General features: G+C 43.3%; 1 protein-coding gene across 1 annotated transcript in view; it reads right to left on the reverse strand.

Moving 5' to 3' along the window:
• The window catches only part of dync2h1 (dynein cytoplasmic 2 heavy chain 1), a 389,827-nt gene that overhangs the window by 280,711 nt on the left and 89,428 nt on the right, over nucleotides 1–19,688 (reverse strand). The window contains exons 57-62 of the mRNA XM_083773699.1: nucleotides 17,467–17,609; nucleotides 14,547–14,628; nucleotides 10,836–10,996; nucleotides 9,642–9,779; nucleotides 3,556–3,669; nucleotides 2,848–3,008 (exon numbers count right to left, since the gene is read on the reverse strand). Of these exons, the coding sequence (XP_083629825.1) occupies nucleotides 2,848–3,008; nucleotides 3,556–3,669; nucleotides 9,642–9,779; nucleotides 10,836–10,996; nucleotides 14,547–14,628; nucleotides 17,467–17,609 (799 nt within the window). The remainder of the gene's footprint in view (nucleotides 1–2,847; nucleotides 3,009–3,555; nucleotides 3,670–9,641; nucleotides 9,780–10,835; nucleotides 10,997–14,546; nucleotides 14,629–17,466; nucleotides 17,610–19,688) is intronic.

The following is a 19,688-nucleotide window of genomic DNA, read 5'->3' on the forward strand; positions in this document are numbered from 1 at the left end:
GAGGGTTTTCAGGAGTTGCTGCCTTCCGAAGGCAATTAGTTTGCATGATTGCACAGTGCGCTATTTCCGAACGTGCCCAGACTGTCACGGGTCCGTCGAATGGAAGCCCATTTTAAAGAAAACATAAAGCTAAAAGCGCAACTGGCTAGTTGAGTTTGCGTGTGACTCTTATGAGTCCAACCTACTGTTGGACGGCACTCGTCAGTCACCACAGAGAGCTATTTGATAATTACGTGCCACTATTTGACGAGGAGTGCACGTTCATTCATCCGTCAGTCAGCCACCACACAGAATTTGCCCGACAGACCGACAGACACAGACAATTCCAAGTAGGTAAAGTCAACGATGCAGTGCAGGAGGCTTGGGGACTACTAAGTGTTTCTCAGGAGAAGAAGAAAAGAGCATGACACCAACCTGCTAATCAGTGTCTTGCTCAATTTCTCACCTCCTCAGCAGACATGGAACTCTGGGGTATATCCCTCCTTAACTTGCCAGTACAGATATCTCCTTCCCTCTTTTGGTGTCTGACAGAGTTGTCTCAACACTCTCTCTATACGAAGTAGCTCCCAAAGGTTTTAGGTTGAGACACAAAATAGAAATGTACATGTAGGATATTATGGTAAGTAATACCAGTAAGACGCCTGAGGGTGAGCATGCATCCGCCTGGGTGATAGCAGACTGCTGGGGAAGCACTGGCGCATGGGAATGGGGGGTCAGATCAACATATCCGCCTGGGTGACGGCAGACTGGGGAGTCTGAACCGTATGTTGGAGCCACGGGTGAGTCTGAACCAGCCACGTATGTTGTACTATTGGTATACGTCGGACTAACGTATGCCCCCCTGGCTGCCTTCCCTGTCTCTCTCTCACTGTCACTATCAAAATAATAAAGCAGAAATGATTGAGGGTAAATTGTCTTTATTTAATGAAAATTTAAATAAAACATACATTAGCTACAGAAAATATTGTAGCTAATGGTTTCAAAACCCATGTTCTGCACTTCCTTTCCTTTCCTTAAAGGCTTTGCTTTGCATACCCGAAAGGGGCATGCTTTACAAACGGGCATCCACACTGGTCTCGTTAAAAATGGCAAGTGCAGAAACTCGAAGGGAATAGTTTTGGTTGACAAAGAAACGGCATTTGAGACAAATGAGCAAGGGAAAGGCAAAGTATATAAAAAAAGACCCTGAAGCCATTCTACAAGGAGGTGTTAGGAAAGATGCCAACACAAATCTAAAGGGAAGAACCTGCAGGACTGACACCCCTGACTTCTATAATGAATTGCGGCTCCCTTTTCAACAACACTGAAGAATTAATGAAGCTCTGGCTCTGGCTCTGAAAGCGAAGCTAACCCCCCTCAGAGCTTGCAGGTCAGAGGACAAGCACAGTTTCACCTGATGGGGTAGAATAAATACTAACTAACTAAATAAATAAATAAATACATACATAAGCACTTTATATTAACATATTTATTGGCAGGTAATACTTAATTAATTATTCCAGCACCGACAGTGTTTTTCAGTGTTTTGTAGACCCACAGAACCCACAGGGTGGACGATCATCTTTTTTTTTTCACGTTTTTCACGTATAAAGAGTGTTAAGCATTATGAGTGCATTATAATGCATTATGATAATTATAGGCTAATGCATTAGAAATGTGATTATGATGCACCATAGACCAGACCTTTAAGTAAGTATTATGACCAGCACATACTATATATTAATATAAGTTATAAAACTTTACAAAACCTGTTAAAAGTTATGCGTATTATAAACATTCATAACAAGTGTCATAATCATTTATAAGTGCATTATGGATGTGCATTATAGACACAAGCTTAATATAAAGTCTACCAAGGAATCTCCGACAAGCACAGTTTCACTTGATGGGGTAGAAGTAGAGAAAAACATTGTGTATAGGCTACTTTTTGTATGCAAATGACAAAAATGTCATTGTCATTGGGAAATAACCTCCATTCATCCCGCTGGTCTTCCTTTCATCACTCTGTCATTCTGTCTCCTTCCATCACAGTTGCCCGCGCCACCACCTCCTCTCTCTGTCACCTCCTTATGTTAAATCTAACCTTGGAGGTGTCAAGAGAGCCCAGGAAGTTTAATCGCTCCCTCAAGATGCTCCTTCTCTCAACCTCAAATTATCACTGCTTCTTTTAACATGCACCCTCCATCGCACACATTTTCCTCTCATGCTCTGGTCCTTAGTAAGGGCCTGTCTGTCTGTCTGTCTGTCTGTCTGCCCGTACCAGTGGGTCCCCAGCAAAAGCAGTTAACATAGCATCACAATCATTTCAACAACTTTATCGATTTGTACGTTGGCTATTAAAAAAATAGCAGATATGCGAGCTCACAGCACGTGCCACGATGCAGGCTTGTGAATCTGCTATTTTTTGAAAAATATTATTTATTTATTTCAATTTATTTTTGAATAATGTTCTCTTCTGAGGTGTCCTTGGCACACGCACGCACGCACTCACGCGATGTATGTGTGTGTGTGTGATCACTGTTAAAAGCCTGCACCCAAAACTGGGCTTGAACACACTACCCTGAGATTAAGAGTCTCATCCTCCACCGACTGAGCTAGCCGGGCCTGTAGGAAACTGGACACACTCCATTTGGTCTGACCTTCTGCAATGACACTACACACTCCACCTTCCCCCTTCCCCACTCAAACACACACAATCTAACTTCTCTGCTTAGATACCACTCATCCTCTCTCCTCTATTGTCTATTGTGAAAACTCTTTTATAATTTGGTTCTTTAAATTCATCCAGCCCCCAGATGAAAGCTGAACTTTGGCCATGTGTTAAAACATTGCAGCTCTCTCTCTCACCTCTTCATGCTGACCCAGGAGGTGTCAAAGATGCCCATCAGTCTCAGCACTCCCTCCAGGATGTCTCGAATGACGTCGGGGGGCATGCGCAGCGAGCGGATCTCTGACAGCGCTTCAGGCTTGATGTTCCCCACGGCGCGCTTTGCCTCGTCCACCAGAGGCTGTGATGACACAATCACAATTTGTGTCATCACTTTTTATCCTCAGTATGTACATTGGTCAGCCAATCACTATTATTCACACAAACACACAAAGCTGGGCATAGGAGTAGCACCCCTCAAAAATGGGAAATGATCTAGGCGAAAGAAAAGTAAGTGTGCGTGCGTGCGTGCGTGTGCACGTTTGTGACATACAGGTATAGTCAGTCAGTGGCCATATGTCTCTCTATTACCGTAGGTCTTATCACTTTGAACAGTTTCTTTGATACTTTAAAACTGTTGCCTGTCATTCACAACAACATTATGAGTCTCACTAAAAATGGCAGATCTACAAGCTCCCAAGCTTCCCAAAACAAAACAAACAACCAACAATAAAAAGGAGAAAAAATTGTATTTACTGCTATTTACCATTAAAATGTGTCTGGAACCTAAAACATGGTGCACTGCTGTGAACAACAGTATTATGAAGATACGGACCGTATAAGTCTGTCAGCTGAACAGCTGCTGTGAAAACATCATGGATATAACAGTGAACAGTGTTTGTACTTGCCTGCACTTCTTTCAGCTCCTCATCGATCTTCCCCTTCCTCTCGCTGATCTTCGATACCTCCTGCGCCATCTTCCCCTTGATCTTCTCCATTTCCGCCTTCTGGTCACTGGCGTTCTGCAGAAGGGAATATGGTTTTGTTATTGTATTACTTGCGCAAGCAGAGCGCGCAAGTACTGCGATCGGCTGGGTATGTATTAAGCATGTAACGATACACTCAACTCACGATACGATACGTATCACGATATGATGTTCACGATACTATTTTTCACGATATTTTAAACACAAAATTATTTTCCAGACAAATGACCCACAAATGTTTTATGTTTTATCTTCCCCCTGAGCTTTATTCACAATTTTTATTTAACTACATTGCAAAAGATGAAAACATGCTTTCTTGTTTAGAACCTAGTTCGAGTTAACATGTTAAAAAAAAAAATCTTTGATGGCATCTTAGGATAGATGTAGACCTATTTGACAGTGCAGAAACATAATTGCCTTCCATGACATATTAATGAGCATTAACGACCATCACCTGGGCACAGTCAGACACACACAGCTCCCCTCTGCAGGCTTCTACTACTGAAAGTGTCTCATTTCTCTCCAAAAGCACTTGAATATGATGGAATATGATTAAAGCTCACATTTAATATCAATCTCACACACACACACACACACACACACACACACACACACACACAATAGAGGGTATGCGCATGCATAAAGTGAATGGCAAATCGAGTGGCAAAGTGAGTTTAATGTTGTTTAATGCATAATGCATAATTTGGATGTATGGGCTGTCAAGGCCAGAAGGTAGGTTAGTTGCCACTCAGTTCCCGCATAACTTCAATTCAGGGTATGATGATGATGTCATGTGCATACTCTCTATTTTAGTAGATGTAGTAGGATAAAAGGAGAGGGGAAAAAAGAGACTAAGAGACTAAAAAAGAAAGAGACTAAGCACATTTTTGAGAAGCCTTGTATCTCCATTTCTCAACTTCCTAAAATAGCCGATCACAAGTTCACTATGTGCCACAGCGTGACAAGTTGTGAGCCTGTACTTTTTTCACTTATTTTTTAAATAATCATGAAAGCGGAACGGTTTTGGACTTACAAGGTCTCCAGCCGACAGCATGTAGAATCATCTCTACATGTCTCTAAAGCTCATCCATTATGTACATCTGTCCTCGTTTAGAACAGGATCCTGAGGGGGATTCTGTTATACCCGGGTGGATATGACCAAAACCCTCTCTTTTTATATAAAATTCTTGTTTTTAAATTAACGTAGTGAAATAGATTCTACAAGCTTAGTTACTTATGCAAATGTTGTGCGACAGTCTTGTATGATGATGTAGGGTGTTCATTTACGGGAAAGAAAACACTAATAAAACAAAATGTTGAAATATGAAGATACAAGGTTTACGCAGTGGTGTCATGCTCGTAGAACGCAGTACCATGCCGTGGTACCCGTAATTCTTTTGACGTGCACGCACGTGCACCGTCCGTTCCGTCCCTGCGCGTACGGTAAGCATGCACTCTTACAGCAGTAGACTATGGCCCTCATTTATCAACCGTGCGTACACCAAAATATGGGTGCACGCCGAAATTACCGACATTTTCGACATTTACCATTTCCGGCAAAGCGTGAAATTGAACTTGAGTAGGACAAAAAGTCACGTCTGGTCGGCAGCTGGCGTAGCTTTGTCCTTGGCTGTTTTTCTGTCGTACACAAGCGGAGCAGCCTTGTCTGAACTGCTGACACGCTGTCACAGGCATCTAAACATATGTTTTCACTCCTAAAATGTTAATATAAAACGGTATGTGTATGTAAAAAACAAAAGAGAGATTTCCAACTTTCCAACTTTACAGTAATCGCGCAAATTAAAAACAATATAACATGTTTACAATGTATTAGTTTGTGCTTAATCAAACAGTGCTTTACTGGCCTTGTTATGCGAGCGCACTTGTGAGATGATTTTGGAGCGCATGCGGTGATGCGGCATATGTGATTATGATATTATAAAAAAAAGGCATAAATGGACTGCACGCCTTTATTTCCAAGTGACAATGACAAGCATACAGCTTGCCTATTTGTAGTAAGTACTAGCAGGCTATAGGTGTAAGGGGCTTAATCATTCACCATTTAAATAAGTGCTTAGACAGGTTTTGACAGTTTTGACAGTTCAGATAAAAGCGAGATCATTTTCAGGGGTCGGGAGGACGGGACCGCGGCGTGCGTCGCCAACACATACCAGCACACATGCAAGCAAGCCTTCATCCATATGTTTATGATTCGTTCATCAATGATCAAATCACTACATAAACGTTGATTATGACTGCCTTGACGACATGATAGCCTATCTCTCATGCAGGCATCACGGACACTCACCCACAGGACTTTAATATCACAGCAGTGCGCAGTATCACGCCTTGTGAGATGATTTTGGAGCGCATGCGGTGATGCGGCATATGTGATTATGATATTATTAAAAAAAGCAAGACAAGCGAGTTGAGACTGGGAAACAGACAGGGTAGGCCTACAACTTTATTTAATTCATGCAGGTGTTCGTTCTTTATTTATTTAACAAGACACCAGTTAGTTGGGCTTGAAAGTTGCGTGTGCTTCTGTGTGTGTGTGTGTGTGTGTGTGTGTGTGTGTGTGTGTGTGTGTGTGTGTATGAGAGAGGCGGGCAGCAAGGCACGGGAGAAACATTTTTTCCATGGTTCCCACAAGTCGTATTTCATGTGTTCAGTCGCAAAAACGAGGGCGAGGCTTGATTTCATAGGGCGTGCCAGATAAATTTCAGCCGTCACATTTATTAACGTCAGAACGAAATTAAGGAAGGATCAGCTGTTTGCGATCACTTTATAAATGCCGTGGCGACGTGGGTGTACTACGAAACCTGCACTCGAATCTGTGGCATATTTTACACTCGATTGATAAATGAGGGCCTATGGCTCCAGTAGGCTACTGCTGCTGTGAGCTGTTCTGCACACAAGAAGAATGCCTCCTCCTCCATCAAAGAACAGATATCAAGAGCGCTCCGCAAACCGTTCGGCCACCGCTGCCCCTACCACTGACTCCTGTTACCTGAGAGACTTGACATGACACCACTGGGTTTACGTCCTATAACAAAGTTATCCTCTTCTGACTCCTGTTACCTGAGAGACTTGCCGCTTTACTTTTGTTTTTACAGACATTCTATTAGTTCTACGACAGGAGGAGGTTTTAAACATTTCGGTCTGCCTCCCCGAGTCTCTTGTGAATGTCAATGAAGATTAAATAGTATGGTTTAGGAATAGACAGACAGACAGACTGCATTTAACACAGTGGAACCGTCTCAGTCTCCCTCTCTCTCTCTGTGGTGGAAATTACATTTACTCAAGTGCAGCACTAATGTATAATGTTGAGGTACTTTTACTGTACTTGAGTGAGTGTTTCCCGGTTTGTGATACATTATACTTCTACTCCATTTTAATTCCACTACAATTATAATTATTTGACAGCTTTAGTTACTACAGTATTTATGCTGCAGGTTTGCATTATTATTACAGCACACTGACCCTATTTTATACTTTGGCCACTCAACCCAACATAGATAATTTATTATATAGTATATAGTTATTACTATATTATTATATATATAGTTCACAACGTGTCACATCATGACATGATTTTATATCAGCTCTACTGCAGGTATATTTTGATGTCAATACTTTTGTACTTTTACCCTACTAAAGTACAGGACTTTTATAGATGGTGGTATAGTTATTTTTACTTTAGTAAAAAAACTATATGATGACTTATTTCATCTCTCTCTCCTCCCTGTTTGTCTTCACCTCAAACCACCCCTCCACCTCCCAATTTCTCGATTCCCTCCCTTAACTATTTCCCCATATCTAGCCCCCTCTTCAGCCCTTCATCTCTGTCCTTCTCAGGACACACAGTCGTTACAGCCCCGAGGGAGATCTAATTATCAGTCTGTTTCTCTCCTTCCTCCCCCTCATTTGGAGAGATAAGAGAGAGAAGATTTTAACTAATGGGCAAAGTTCAGCATCCATCCTTATTGTCACAATGCATAATGAGGAACTGAAACTGAAAAACTGCCAGTGAGATGAAAGAGTTTTCACATCAGACAGGACAGGACAGGACAGGACAGGACAGGACAGGACAGGACAGGACAGGACAGGACAGGACAGGACAGGACAGGACAGGAGGGGAGAGGGGGAGGGAGAAGAGGGGGAGAGAGAGCGGGTGTTATTATCTAAGCAAAACTGGGAAATGATCTATGGAATGCAAAAGGCAGCTAAATGTGTTGAGTTGCATGTGAGAGAGAGAGAGAGAGAGAGAGAGAGAGAGAGAGAGAGAGAGAGAGAGAGACATAGAGAGAGAGAGGGTGTGACAGACCAAGAAGCCCAACGGGAGGAAGTCATATAGTGTAGTTTGTTCGGAAGTTGAAATGAGGATACAGTAGCCTGCAGGAGACTGCAGTACGACCGTACACACACACACACACACACACACACACACACACACACACACACACACACACACACACACACACACACACACACACACACACACACACACACACACACACACTAGGGCTGCACAATATATCGTTATCGTATCGTTATCGAGGTATGAACATGCACAATATCAGTATCGCAAAAAAGGCAACGGTATCGCGATATAGATATATCGTCGACATATCGATATATTGTCTCGACAATATATCGTCCACTTCTAAAGCCAGCCCTCTATTTTAGCCTGTGTCCCTCGGAAAATAAACAATCACTCGTTTGTCCCTCTGTCCTGTTGTAGCCTGGCTCCAGCCCTGCATCGCTAGCCACGCCTATTAAGAAAATATGTTCTGGCGATTCAGGTCTGGAGTATCTCCCGACGACGGTGTCAGCTACGGCTGCACGATATATCTTCATCGTATCGATATCGAGATATCTGCCATATATATCGTGATATGATTTTTTGTCCATATCGTGCAGCCCTAACACACACACACACACACACACTCTCTCTCTCTCTCTCTTAATCCTGCACATTGCACGTGGTTGCTAAGGGGGGTTTAAACAGGGTTAGAGAGTGTCTTAAACTATTCATAAACTCATCTTTTATCTCACTTATTCATGTTATTCTACTTCATTACAGTCCAGTACAATTCATATTCTTCTAGCTGTTGTTAGCACGCAATGCCAACATTTTGCTGCTTGTGCCTTCGTTGACTCTGTATGGAGCATGGTATGCATGTGTGAGTAAGCCCTGTGCCATTAAAAGCCTGCGCCCAACGTGGGGCTCGAACCCACGGCCCGGATTTGGTCTGACCTTTGCTCGCTTCACACTGAAGCGTGAAGATTTTGCATTGCCATAGAGCTGATGTCCAGATCTGCTGGAGTTTCAGGACTCTTGGACAGAGCTGGTCTGCTATCTTTTTCCTGAGCTGATTGCTTGGACTTCAGTGCATCACAGTTGAGCCTCCTGGAGGGTGGTGTTTTCCTCTGTTGAGGACAGATTTCTAGGGCAATCTTTGTTCAGTCCAACAGTCTCACTTATTCATGTCATTCTACTTCATTACAGTCCAGTACAATTCATATTCTTCTCTTGTAATATTGCAAAGGTCTAGCTGTTGTTAGCACGCAATGCCAACATTTTGCTGCTTGTGCCTTCGTTGACTCTGTATGGAGCATGGTATGCATGTGTGAGTTAGCCCTGTGTCATTGAAAGCCTGCGCCCAACGTGGGGCTCGAACCCACGACCCTGAGATTAAGAGTCTCATGCTCTACCGACTGAGCTAGCCGGGCCTGGCAGAAACACGATACACCGGCCTGGATTTGGTCTGACCTTTGCCCTCTTCACACTGAAGCGTGAACATTTTGCATTGCCATCCCGCCGCGTGCTCACTCACACTCTCTCTCTCTCACACACACACACACACACACACACACACACACACACACACACACACACACACACACACACACACACACACACACACACACACACACACACACACACACACACACACACACACACACACACACACACACACACACACACACACACACACACACACCTGCATGGATGTGGTGATCTCCTGGAGGGCAGAGTCTGCCTCCTGTTGTTTGGACTTGAGAAGCGCGCTTTGCTCGGCGGCCCGCCTCTTCAGCTCGTCGACCAATGACTTGGCTTCGTTCAGCTTGGACACGCCCGCCTAAGGACACGGAGAGCCAATCACATTTAGGCACTGATGCTGCAATGGTTTTGATCTGAAGTTAGAGATGTTTTCATCAGCCAGAATGACCATTCATCTCCGTCACTTGCTGCTGGTCCAGATCAACTTGTCAATGTCCAGGGACCAGATATTACCATGATAGAATTTAGATGTCCATTATGTGTCAACTGTGAGTGCAGTTTGGATATTATGATCTAGGCCGCCAGTATCATAGCCAGATATTGTTTCGCATTTCTAGCGATGCTGGCATCTCGTTGTTGTGTGTGTGTGTGTGTGTGTGTGTGTGCTGACCTGTGTGTGAGACTGCATCTGTACCTGCTGACATAGTGAGAGGTCGTTTTTGTGTGTGCGGATTTAGGGGTGGGCAAAAATATGTATGTATGTATGTATGTATGTATGTACAGTATGGTCCCACCCCTAATGCGGATGCGTGTGTGCGTGAGTAAGTACAGTGTATGCGTGTGACGTGTGTGTGTGGGTTGAGAGCAACGTGTGCACGTACGTATAAGTAAAAATCACTAGATAAGTGGTTCCCAAACGTTTTAACCCATGACCCAAAAGAGAAAGTTGATGTCCCCCTGGGAACCAAACTAATGAAAATAGCAGATCTACAAGCTCAAAATGTGTCACGTTGCGTCGAGTTGTGAGCTTGTAGATCGGCTTTCTTCACTTCTACTTAACCCATTCAGGACGGGAACCCCTTTTGGTGTTTCAAGCATTATGTTATACTTATGTTATAGCTGTTGGAAAATAGCAGATCTACAAGCTCATAGCACACCACTGAGTGCCATGCTATGAGCTTGTAGATCTGCTATTTCTTTTAATCGACCTCAAGTCTAAATGGGTTTTGTTTTCTAATACATGGAATTTGTTGTTTATAATTCATGAAAAATGCTTTTTTTTGTTGTTTTTTTATTTCAATAATACTAATAAAAAACAAAATGCAAGACAAAACAAAAATAAAGGGAACCCATAAAAAGTGTTCGCGACCCAGTGTTGGGAACCCGTGACATAAGAGAACAGCGCTAGCTGTACCTGCAGATGGTGTTGTCTGGTGGTGAGCTGGCTCTGCTTGCTGCTGTATATAGACGTGTAAACATGGAGGAATGCCATGTACTGGCTGGGGGTGGCGCCGTGCTCCCTGCACGACTCGTGGATCTGCAGGAACAGATGACACAGCTCCCCCTGGCTGGGACCTGTGGGGACACGAGGGTTAGGGCTAGTGTGTGTACTGTGTATGTCAATAAATAGATTATGTGTAGTATGAAAACCTGCATTTCCCGTCAGTCAGTCAGTGTGTCGTGTCAAGCCTACATATATGGTCACGCCTCGCGGCATCACTCCCTGTGACACGTCACACCATATATGGCCGTCTCCATATATGAAGATCACGACACTGACCTCATCAAACCCTGGATAGCCATACATGGAGAAGACTGGATCATCACCTAGATCTGCATATGGAGCCGGCCAGAAACAGTGTGAAACATCTCCATATATGGAGCTGACCTGTTCTGACATTCCATATGTTGATCCTTCCCCATCTGTCCTTCCTCTTCGACCTCTCCCTTTTGACTAATACCTGTCCATTCAAACTCAAAACGGGCCCACCCCAAAGTTAACACAAAGTTTGCGGAGTGAGTATCTATACGTCATTTGTCAGCCGATCGCCGTTTGCGGATCACGTATCTATACGCAAATATAGCTTTTTTATTGAATACTTTAGTTCATCTTTCTATGCGCCCGGACAACATATAAAGTGGCTCCGATCGCATCTTCAAAGATCCGGTCGTGTGATCCGGAAAAACGAGGGGGAAAAAAAGCCCCCCCCCCTCCTGAAAAGAGCACGGCCGTCTATGGGCGGGCCGCTTCCTCTACGTGTAGAGTGGGGGGATCTAAAATGGACGCGCCCATGATCTAGTGTGTGTGAATATTTCACCAAACACCACAACACTCGATTCCCCCCTCCCCTCCTGTTTCTCAATGGTTTCTCCCGAGGAGGTGGACCTTGCGAGTTACGAGATGGGGGGGGGGGGGGGGGGGGTCTGTCTCTCTCTCCGTTTCGGATAACATATGCATTGAACTGCTTAAGTAATCATCGACTTGCCCGTGAATAATCTGCACCGGTGACCGGATCGTCAATGCATAACGTCTGCAACACACATGGACTGCATGTTTCCTTCTTCATATTATGAACTAACAAACAAATCACATTATCGAGGGACTGCCATGAAAACACTGGCCGCTGGCCGGGTTACATGTCTTCCGTTGGGCAGCACGATCACGGATCAGCGATAACTAGCTCGATCGTTTGATTCTAACACTTTTTTATTCATTATAATTGCAGTGATAAGACCGCAATGAACGTGTCGGGGACGTCATCGACCCGGTTGTAATGTATAACGAATACACATTTCCTCATCCTAAACCGTTGTGTTCTGTGGAAGCCATTTTTCCCTTCCTCGTCGATGTGTCATCACCACCGGGCTTCATCGCTCCTACGGGGGAGTGATGAAAACTAAGTGCTTCAAAGAGGGTGTCCAGAGAGAGAGGCATGCCCAAACATGTCTCCTATAGCTCGCAAACCACCCACATCACCCATTCAGTAACGTCTCTCTCACCGTTATGTATACTATAGTTCTGAACCGAACGGTGGAATGGGACTTTTTATAGCCTACGTATCAAGACTGTTACTGCGATCGAGTCAATGCAAGCAGATCTGTGAGATAGATTAGGCGAGGCGCGCATCATCATCATCATCATCATGAAAGCAGAGTTATGAAGGTTTAAAGTCAGACATTGACAGGCAGATATACTGTAAATATGAACACAAAAAAATTAATATCCTATACATACTATACATCGAATGAAAGCCCTGAATGTCTACTTTTAGGAGGAAAACAGTACACATTGATCCCATGTACAGTTTGTCAGTAATTGGTTATTGAATGCAGCTTGCGCCCACCAGAGAGAACTTTAGAGAAGGCATGGACCTGAACAACTAAATATTCCCAAAATAAGGCCTATAGCGACATGTACATAGTATATACCGTATGAAACAGAAGACTCTCTGCTTTCATAAGAAAAAAACGAATACTGTAATAATAATAAAAATCACACCCCTGTGAAGTGAGCAGTACAACAGTTGCACCGCTCACTTCACAGGGGTGTGATTTTAAAATAGAAGTGGACAAGTTAGGCTTTCTTTTGATGTATGCGGTGTGATTCTCGCTATAAGATAACATTTTGCTGTGGGCCCCGAAAACGTTCCTTCGTTCAATGTTAATCCCTTAGCACCACCTAGCACCGCCTGACAGAATAGCCCAGCATACAATGTGTTAATAGAGAAACGGTTGGATGGCACTTACACCCACCTTCTAATGAGAGTGCAAAATCTCTCTTGGAAGAGCCACCCATCGACTAATCTAATATACCTTCCCCGTGTTTCTTCACTAGTCCGATCCAGAAGAACACAGTTTGCCAGCCACTGCTACAGAGCTGACAATGAGGTTATATCTTCCCTTCTTCTCTGGAATCCTGCCTCAAAGCAGACCAGAGGTAGAAGACTGTCGTTCCCTGATGTCATCGCTAGGGACACATGCATCAGTAGGCAGGAACTGGGGATGGCACGTCTGGCGTGGCATTGTGAAATCCATGATCTCGACCGTGGTCAAGATCATCAAAATGATGATGAAGACTGGCTGGGATAAGGGCTCATTTTACATTTCAATTGCTGGAAACTTTCAGCTGTTTCCACATCTTTACATACGGAATAATTCATTCAGTACAGCAGTCATACATAAAGTGCCTGCCTGTTGTTGCTTGGTATGAAATTGCATTACTTGTGAAGAACTGTCATTGGACAAATTTTAAGCCACTTGGTAATCATCACAAGCGAAGGACGAACATGATGATGCTGTGTGTGGGAGTGGGTGTTGGTGTCAATGCAAAGTGTTCACACTTCAGTGTGAAAAGAGAAAAGGTGGTGTGTGTCATGTTGACACCAGGCCCGGCTAGCTCAGTCGGTAGAGCATGAGACTCTTAATCTCAGGGTCGTGGGTTCGAGCCCCACGTTGGGCGTAGGCTTTTAACACATTGATTTCCATGTATGTATTAATTTATTCTTCCACCACCGACAGTGTTTGTATCTTATCCGTGATGTGTGACCAGATTTGACTGAGAGCCTGCCATCGCGCAAATACCAGCTTGTCATCGCTAGGGACAGATGCATCAGTAAGCAGGAACTGGGGATGGCAATGAAGGACCCGAATGTCTGGCGTGGCATTGTGAAATCCATGATTTCGACCACGGTCGAAAAATTATGATGATAATTAGTAGAGTTCTCAACATGCCCGAAAATTAAGGCCCGGCCCTACCTGGGCCCTCATCAAACCCTGTACACTCAAGACACTGCCCCCCTTATCTCCATATATGGAGCTGACCTGTTCTGACATTCCATATGTTGAGCTGACCTCATCAAACCCTGGACACTCAAGACACGCTCCATATATAGCCAGTACATAATTCATTCCATATGTTGAAAAAGCGCCAGTGGTCGCCCAGCAGTCTGCCGTCACCCAGGCGGATGCGTGCACGTGACATCGCTTCTCGCCCTCAGGGAGTCTTACTGATATATATATATATATATATATATATATATATACACACAACCCTTGGTTGTGCGGCTTTACAGCCTGTAAACAAGATAAGAGAGACTGTGTGTGTGTGTGTGTGTGTCACTCCTACCTGAGATCTTCCTCTTGTCGCCCTGCTCTCCATCGCTCTTGTCCACATCGACCTCCCGCTTGGCCAGCAGGAGCTCAGGTATCTACACACACACACACACACACACACACACACACACACACACACACACACACACACACACACACACACACACACACACACACACACACACACACACACACACACACACACACGCACACACACACACACACAAAAGAAAATAAAACATTTTCACTCATACAAATCTTTGAGTAATAATTAAATTATTCAAGTCCCAAGTTATGTATTGTTTTTATAATGCATATGTACAGCGGTGTAGGGAGAGGATCCCTACACATATACACACGGACTGTGTGTATATGTGTGTGTAAAGTGTGTATCAGTGCTAAGGTCAGACCAAATGGGGGGTCTCACATTTCCCTAGGGTGCAGCATATCCCCCAACAGGCCCGGCTAGCTCAGTCGGTAGAGCATGAGACTCTTAATCTCAGGTTCGAGCCCCACGTTGGGCGCAGGCTTTTAAAAACACTCACAGCCACCATCCGTGTCAGCATTGTAGATGCCTCTGATGACCGACCGGCTGTTTGTGTGTGTAAAGAGGGATTATCTGTCAGAGGCACAAGCAGCAAAATGTTGGTGTGTCTTGGTCATAGTCCTCTGTTTCCCAAACAGTTGGTCGAGACTAATGTTTGGGTTGTGGACCAATTTGTATAGGTCGTGGTTAGATATCCCCTTTTTTGTTTCATATATATATATATATATATATATAGTTTAAAACACTGTTTTTAGCTACAGAAAACACACCACCATCCTTAAAAACACAGTTTTTAGCTACAGAAAACACACCACCATCCTTAAAACACTGTCTTTAGCTACAGAAAACACACCACCATCCTTAAAACACTGTTTTTAGCTACAGACAACACACCACCATCCTTAAAACACTGTTTTTAGCTACAGAAAACACACCACCATCCTTAAAACACTGTTTTAGCTACAGAAAACACACCACCATCCTTAAAACACTGTTTTTAGCTACAGAAAACACACCACCATCCTTAAAACACTGTTTTTAGCTACAGAAAACACACCACCATCCTTAAAAACACTGTTTTTAGCTACAGACAACACACCACCATCCTTAAAAACACTGTTTTTAGCTACAGAAAACACACCACCATCCTTAAAAACACTGTGTTTACAGTAGCTACAGAAAACACACCACCATCCTTAAAGGAGAATTCCATACTAAAAGGCTTTCTTACCTTTCTTTGTAGTCGTTACGTCCCCACCAAAGAGGTCCAGGTGTTATTTTGTGCAAAAGCTCATTATTGGCTATTTCCCCTACCATGAGCCCTACATGAATTGCATTGAATTGAATGGGAATTGAATGGGGCTATGGGGTGTTGTGCTAATTCGCTTATTTCCATCGCTCAAAATTATAATTTCTTTGTATATATCCTCTCTTCATAATGTAAATAATATCCCAAGCGGCACACTTTACTACTTCTTTCGATGGAAATAAGCGAATTAGCACAACACCCCATAGCCCCATTCAATTCCCATTCAATGCAATGCAATTCATTGATATGCTTATGGTAGGGGAAATAGCCAATAAGGAGTTTTTGCACAAAAAAACACCTGGACCTCTTTGGTGGGGACGTAACAACTACAAAGAAAGGTAAGAAAGATAAGAAAGCATTCTAGCATGGAATTCTCCTTTAAAACACTGTGTTTAGCTACAGAAAACACACCACTATCCTTAAAACACTGTGTTTAGCTACAGAAAACACACCACCATCCTTAAAAACACTGTTTTTAGCTACAGAAAACACACCACCATCCTTAAAAACACTGATTAGCTACAGAAAACACACCACCATCCTTAAAACACTGTGTTTAGCTACAGAAAACACACCACCATCCTTAAAAACACTGTTTTTAGCTACAGAAAACACACCACCATCCTTAATACGGTCCAGCAACCTACTTTTGTACAAGCTCACAACGCAACACACTATGAGCTAATAGATCTGCTACTTTTGGGAAATGTGTGCCCCAGAATAGAGCACCGAAGTCCTGACGTAACTCGCTCATCCCTTCGATTCCCCTGGTTCGCAGAAATAATTTCTCTATGGAGAATAACATGGGGTGATCTTAAGCGTTGTGGTCCAAAAATAAACAAGCTGTCTCTGCGTTATTGTCAGGGAGGTGTCTCTGTATCGTTTGCAACAGTCAGTCACTCATATATGATACAGTCTGCTTCTAGCGAAAATGTAACTAATTCAGTAGCAGTAACATTAGCGTTTTCTCTCAGTCAGTTGATTCTTCATATCCATATGAGTGAAGCGGCCGGGATTTTTCAAACACAGTTCTTATATGAAGCAATCTAAAAATCCTCCTATGGCGATTTCAATGCAACTAAAAAAATACATGAACCTGGGGACTGACGCCCTCTACTGAAAGTGACGTCAGACTTCAGTGCTCTATAGGGACACTAGGCCATTGGTTCTCAACCTATTCAGCCCACTTGATCAATTCCACAGATACAGTACAGATTTTGAAAAAAGTCGATATGCAAGCTCATAATGCCTCGCGTGAAGCTTGTAGATTGGCTATTTTCTTATATAAAATATTATTTGGCCTATGACCTTTTTTGATCACTTTTTCTTTGCTTTTTTAACATAAATTGTCACTTCACAACATATACTGCGCAGCCTGCAGCTGCACTGGATTATCGCAATAGGACAAAAAACATTTGTTAAGGACCCACACGCGTCTTGGATCGTGGCGTCACATAATACACTAGTGGAAACCTCTCTGAATGCTGGCAACAGCAGGATATAGACCAACAAGGTAATGAGTTTAGGTAAAGATGTTTAGGTTGTTGATTTTGTCTGTGCATACTCTCCCTCTCTCACCTTCTTCATGCTGCTCTCGGACCATCCCTCCATCCACTGGACAGAACAGCGGCGGTACAGGGCCGGGTTGCTCTCACAGTTGATGGTGAAGCTGTCGTTGGTGCAGTCCATGATCAGAACCACGTGCAGGTTCTGCTGGATTCCTGGCACGCAAGTACGCACGCACAGGAGGAGAAGGAGAGAAGGAATCAGAATCAACTGTATTGTCAAATCACGATTAAAATGTATAAAAGAGTGGATGAAATTAAAACGATGTGTGCAAGCTCTCATTACTGCAGTTACAGGAAGAGTTAGACATGGGAGTCTTGTGTAGCCAGAGAACTATTCCACAAATCAAAGAATGCTGAGTTTGGAACTAAAAAATATTTTGAACTTTCGGTTAATGAAAATATATTGTAAAAGATATCTATACTTTTTTTTTTCAGCACCAAGCTAGGATAATTTTGATTTATATTAGGACACATTCACGTGACCGTAAACACAAAACGTGGGGAGGAGGCGTCACATTTGCTTTAACCGCAGATCATTTTGAGAGCTTCCGTGCCTCCAGACTGTATGACGGAAGAATTAGACCAAAAGATGACCGATGCAAGAGCGAGAGAGAGCGAGAGAGATGGATGATAATTGGATTTTTAAGTGTCCCTAAATGAAATTACTGTAGTGAAGAGGACGAATTTAGCAACAACAACAAAAGATTAGAACATAATAGACACCATATTGTTACGATGTTAGCGCAGCAACCAATGCAGTTGCACTTACAAATATCAGTATGGGCGAGAGAGAGAGAGAGAGAGAGAGAGAGAGAGAGAGAGAGAGAGAGAGAGAGAGAGAGAGAGAGAGAGAGAGAGAAAGAAAGAAAGGGCGGCGACAAACTGACTAGTGCCGGAGTCTTTGGTGGTTTCTGAAAGGCTCAATCTCAACCTCAAAACACAGAATAATAATGATTTGCCTTGATATGAAAAGGGTCGAAAACTTTCATTCTTTATTTCTGTTTTGAGCGGTGCCTAACTGCTCCAACGGCTGGCTTGCGTGTGTATGTATGTCCTTCTGTTTAGAGTATGAACAGCTGCAATACCACTGGCAGCCAGTGCGTGTGCGTGTGCGCGTGCGTGCCGACCCCCATCTGATTTGAGTTAAAAACGTCATTTTTCACTGTAAATAATGTGATAGGAGTTTCAGTCAGGTGTGTCACCTGAAGAGACACCATCGTATCCACACAGGGGAGAGGCCTTTCGTCTGTAAGCACTGTGACAAGAGCTTCAATGAGTTAGGCCATCTCAAGACACACCAGCATGTCCTCACTGGAGAAAAACCCTTCTGTTGTAAACAGTGTGACAAGCATTTTACTGTGTTAAGCAGCCTCAAGGCACACCAGCGTGATTTGTGCAAGTCGACTGTGACAGTATGTCAGTGAAGGTCAAAGTTGAAAAACAACACAAGGGGGGAGGGATCAGAAATGACAGCATGTTTGAGAGGCGCTAGAAATTGCATCATAGGCCAGCCAAGTCTAACCCTAAACCTTTGTTAAGGGTAGTTATGATGACATGTTTTTGCAAACAAAGCCTATGGACTTTAAAACCCTTTGACTGCCAAACGACGTGATTTTTTCCTAATGTCGATTCCCGCCATTGACGTGATTGATGTGATAAGAGTTTTTTTTTAATTGATTCAGAATGGTCTCGCTAATATCTACCGAGTAGTAGCTTACCAGTCGCTAGAGGCAATACCGCTGGCAGCCAGCCAGAGGTGTTTTTGAGCAGCCTGCACCTCTCAGTTCACACAAGTATGATTTTTTTTATCCACCTGCCCCCCCCCCCTTCCTTTTCTTTCCTTTTGTGGAAACAATCAAAAATATAGCTGCAAGCAGTTATAAGATGTGGTCAAGCCCAAAAAGAAAAAAAGCTATACGCAAAATAGAAATAAAGATATCATATTGATGACGTCATTATTGCCCAAATATTGCCCAAATATTTAGTGTAGTCAGGCATATGCACGGCAACCGGTTGTGTTGTGAGTGAGGTCAGATCAGAACTCTACTCAGTATTATAATTATTCAAGAAAATATTTTTCAATTCCACTTCATTACACGTAGATCAGGAGTTTTAGTTGTCTCTACGCAGTGTTGTGAAAGAAGGAGGTGGAAAACAAAGGGAGTCAAAGAGAGGATAAATAAATTGTCCATAAGGAGACAGAAGAGTGAGGACAACTTGTCCATTCCCCGA

The sequence above is a fragment of the Protomyctophum parallelum genome (assembly GCF_964188405.1).
Source record: "Protomyctophum parallelum genome assembly, chromosome: 9".
Lineage (NCBI taxonomy): Eukaryota > Metazoa > Chordata > Actinopteri > Myctophiformes > Myctophidae > Protomyctophum > Protomyctophum parallelum.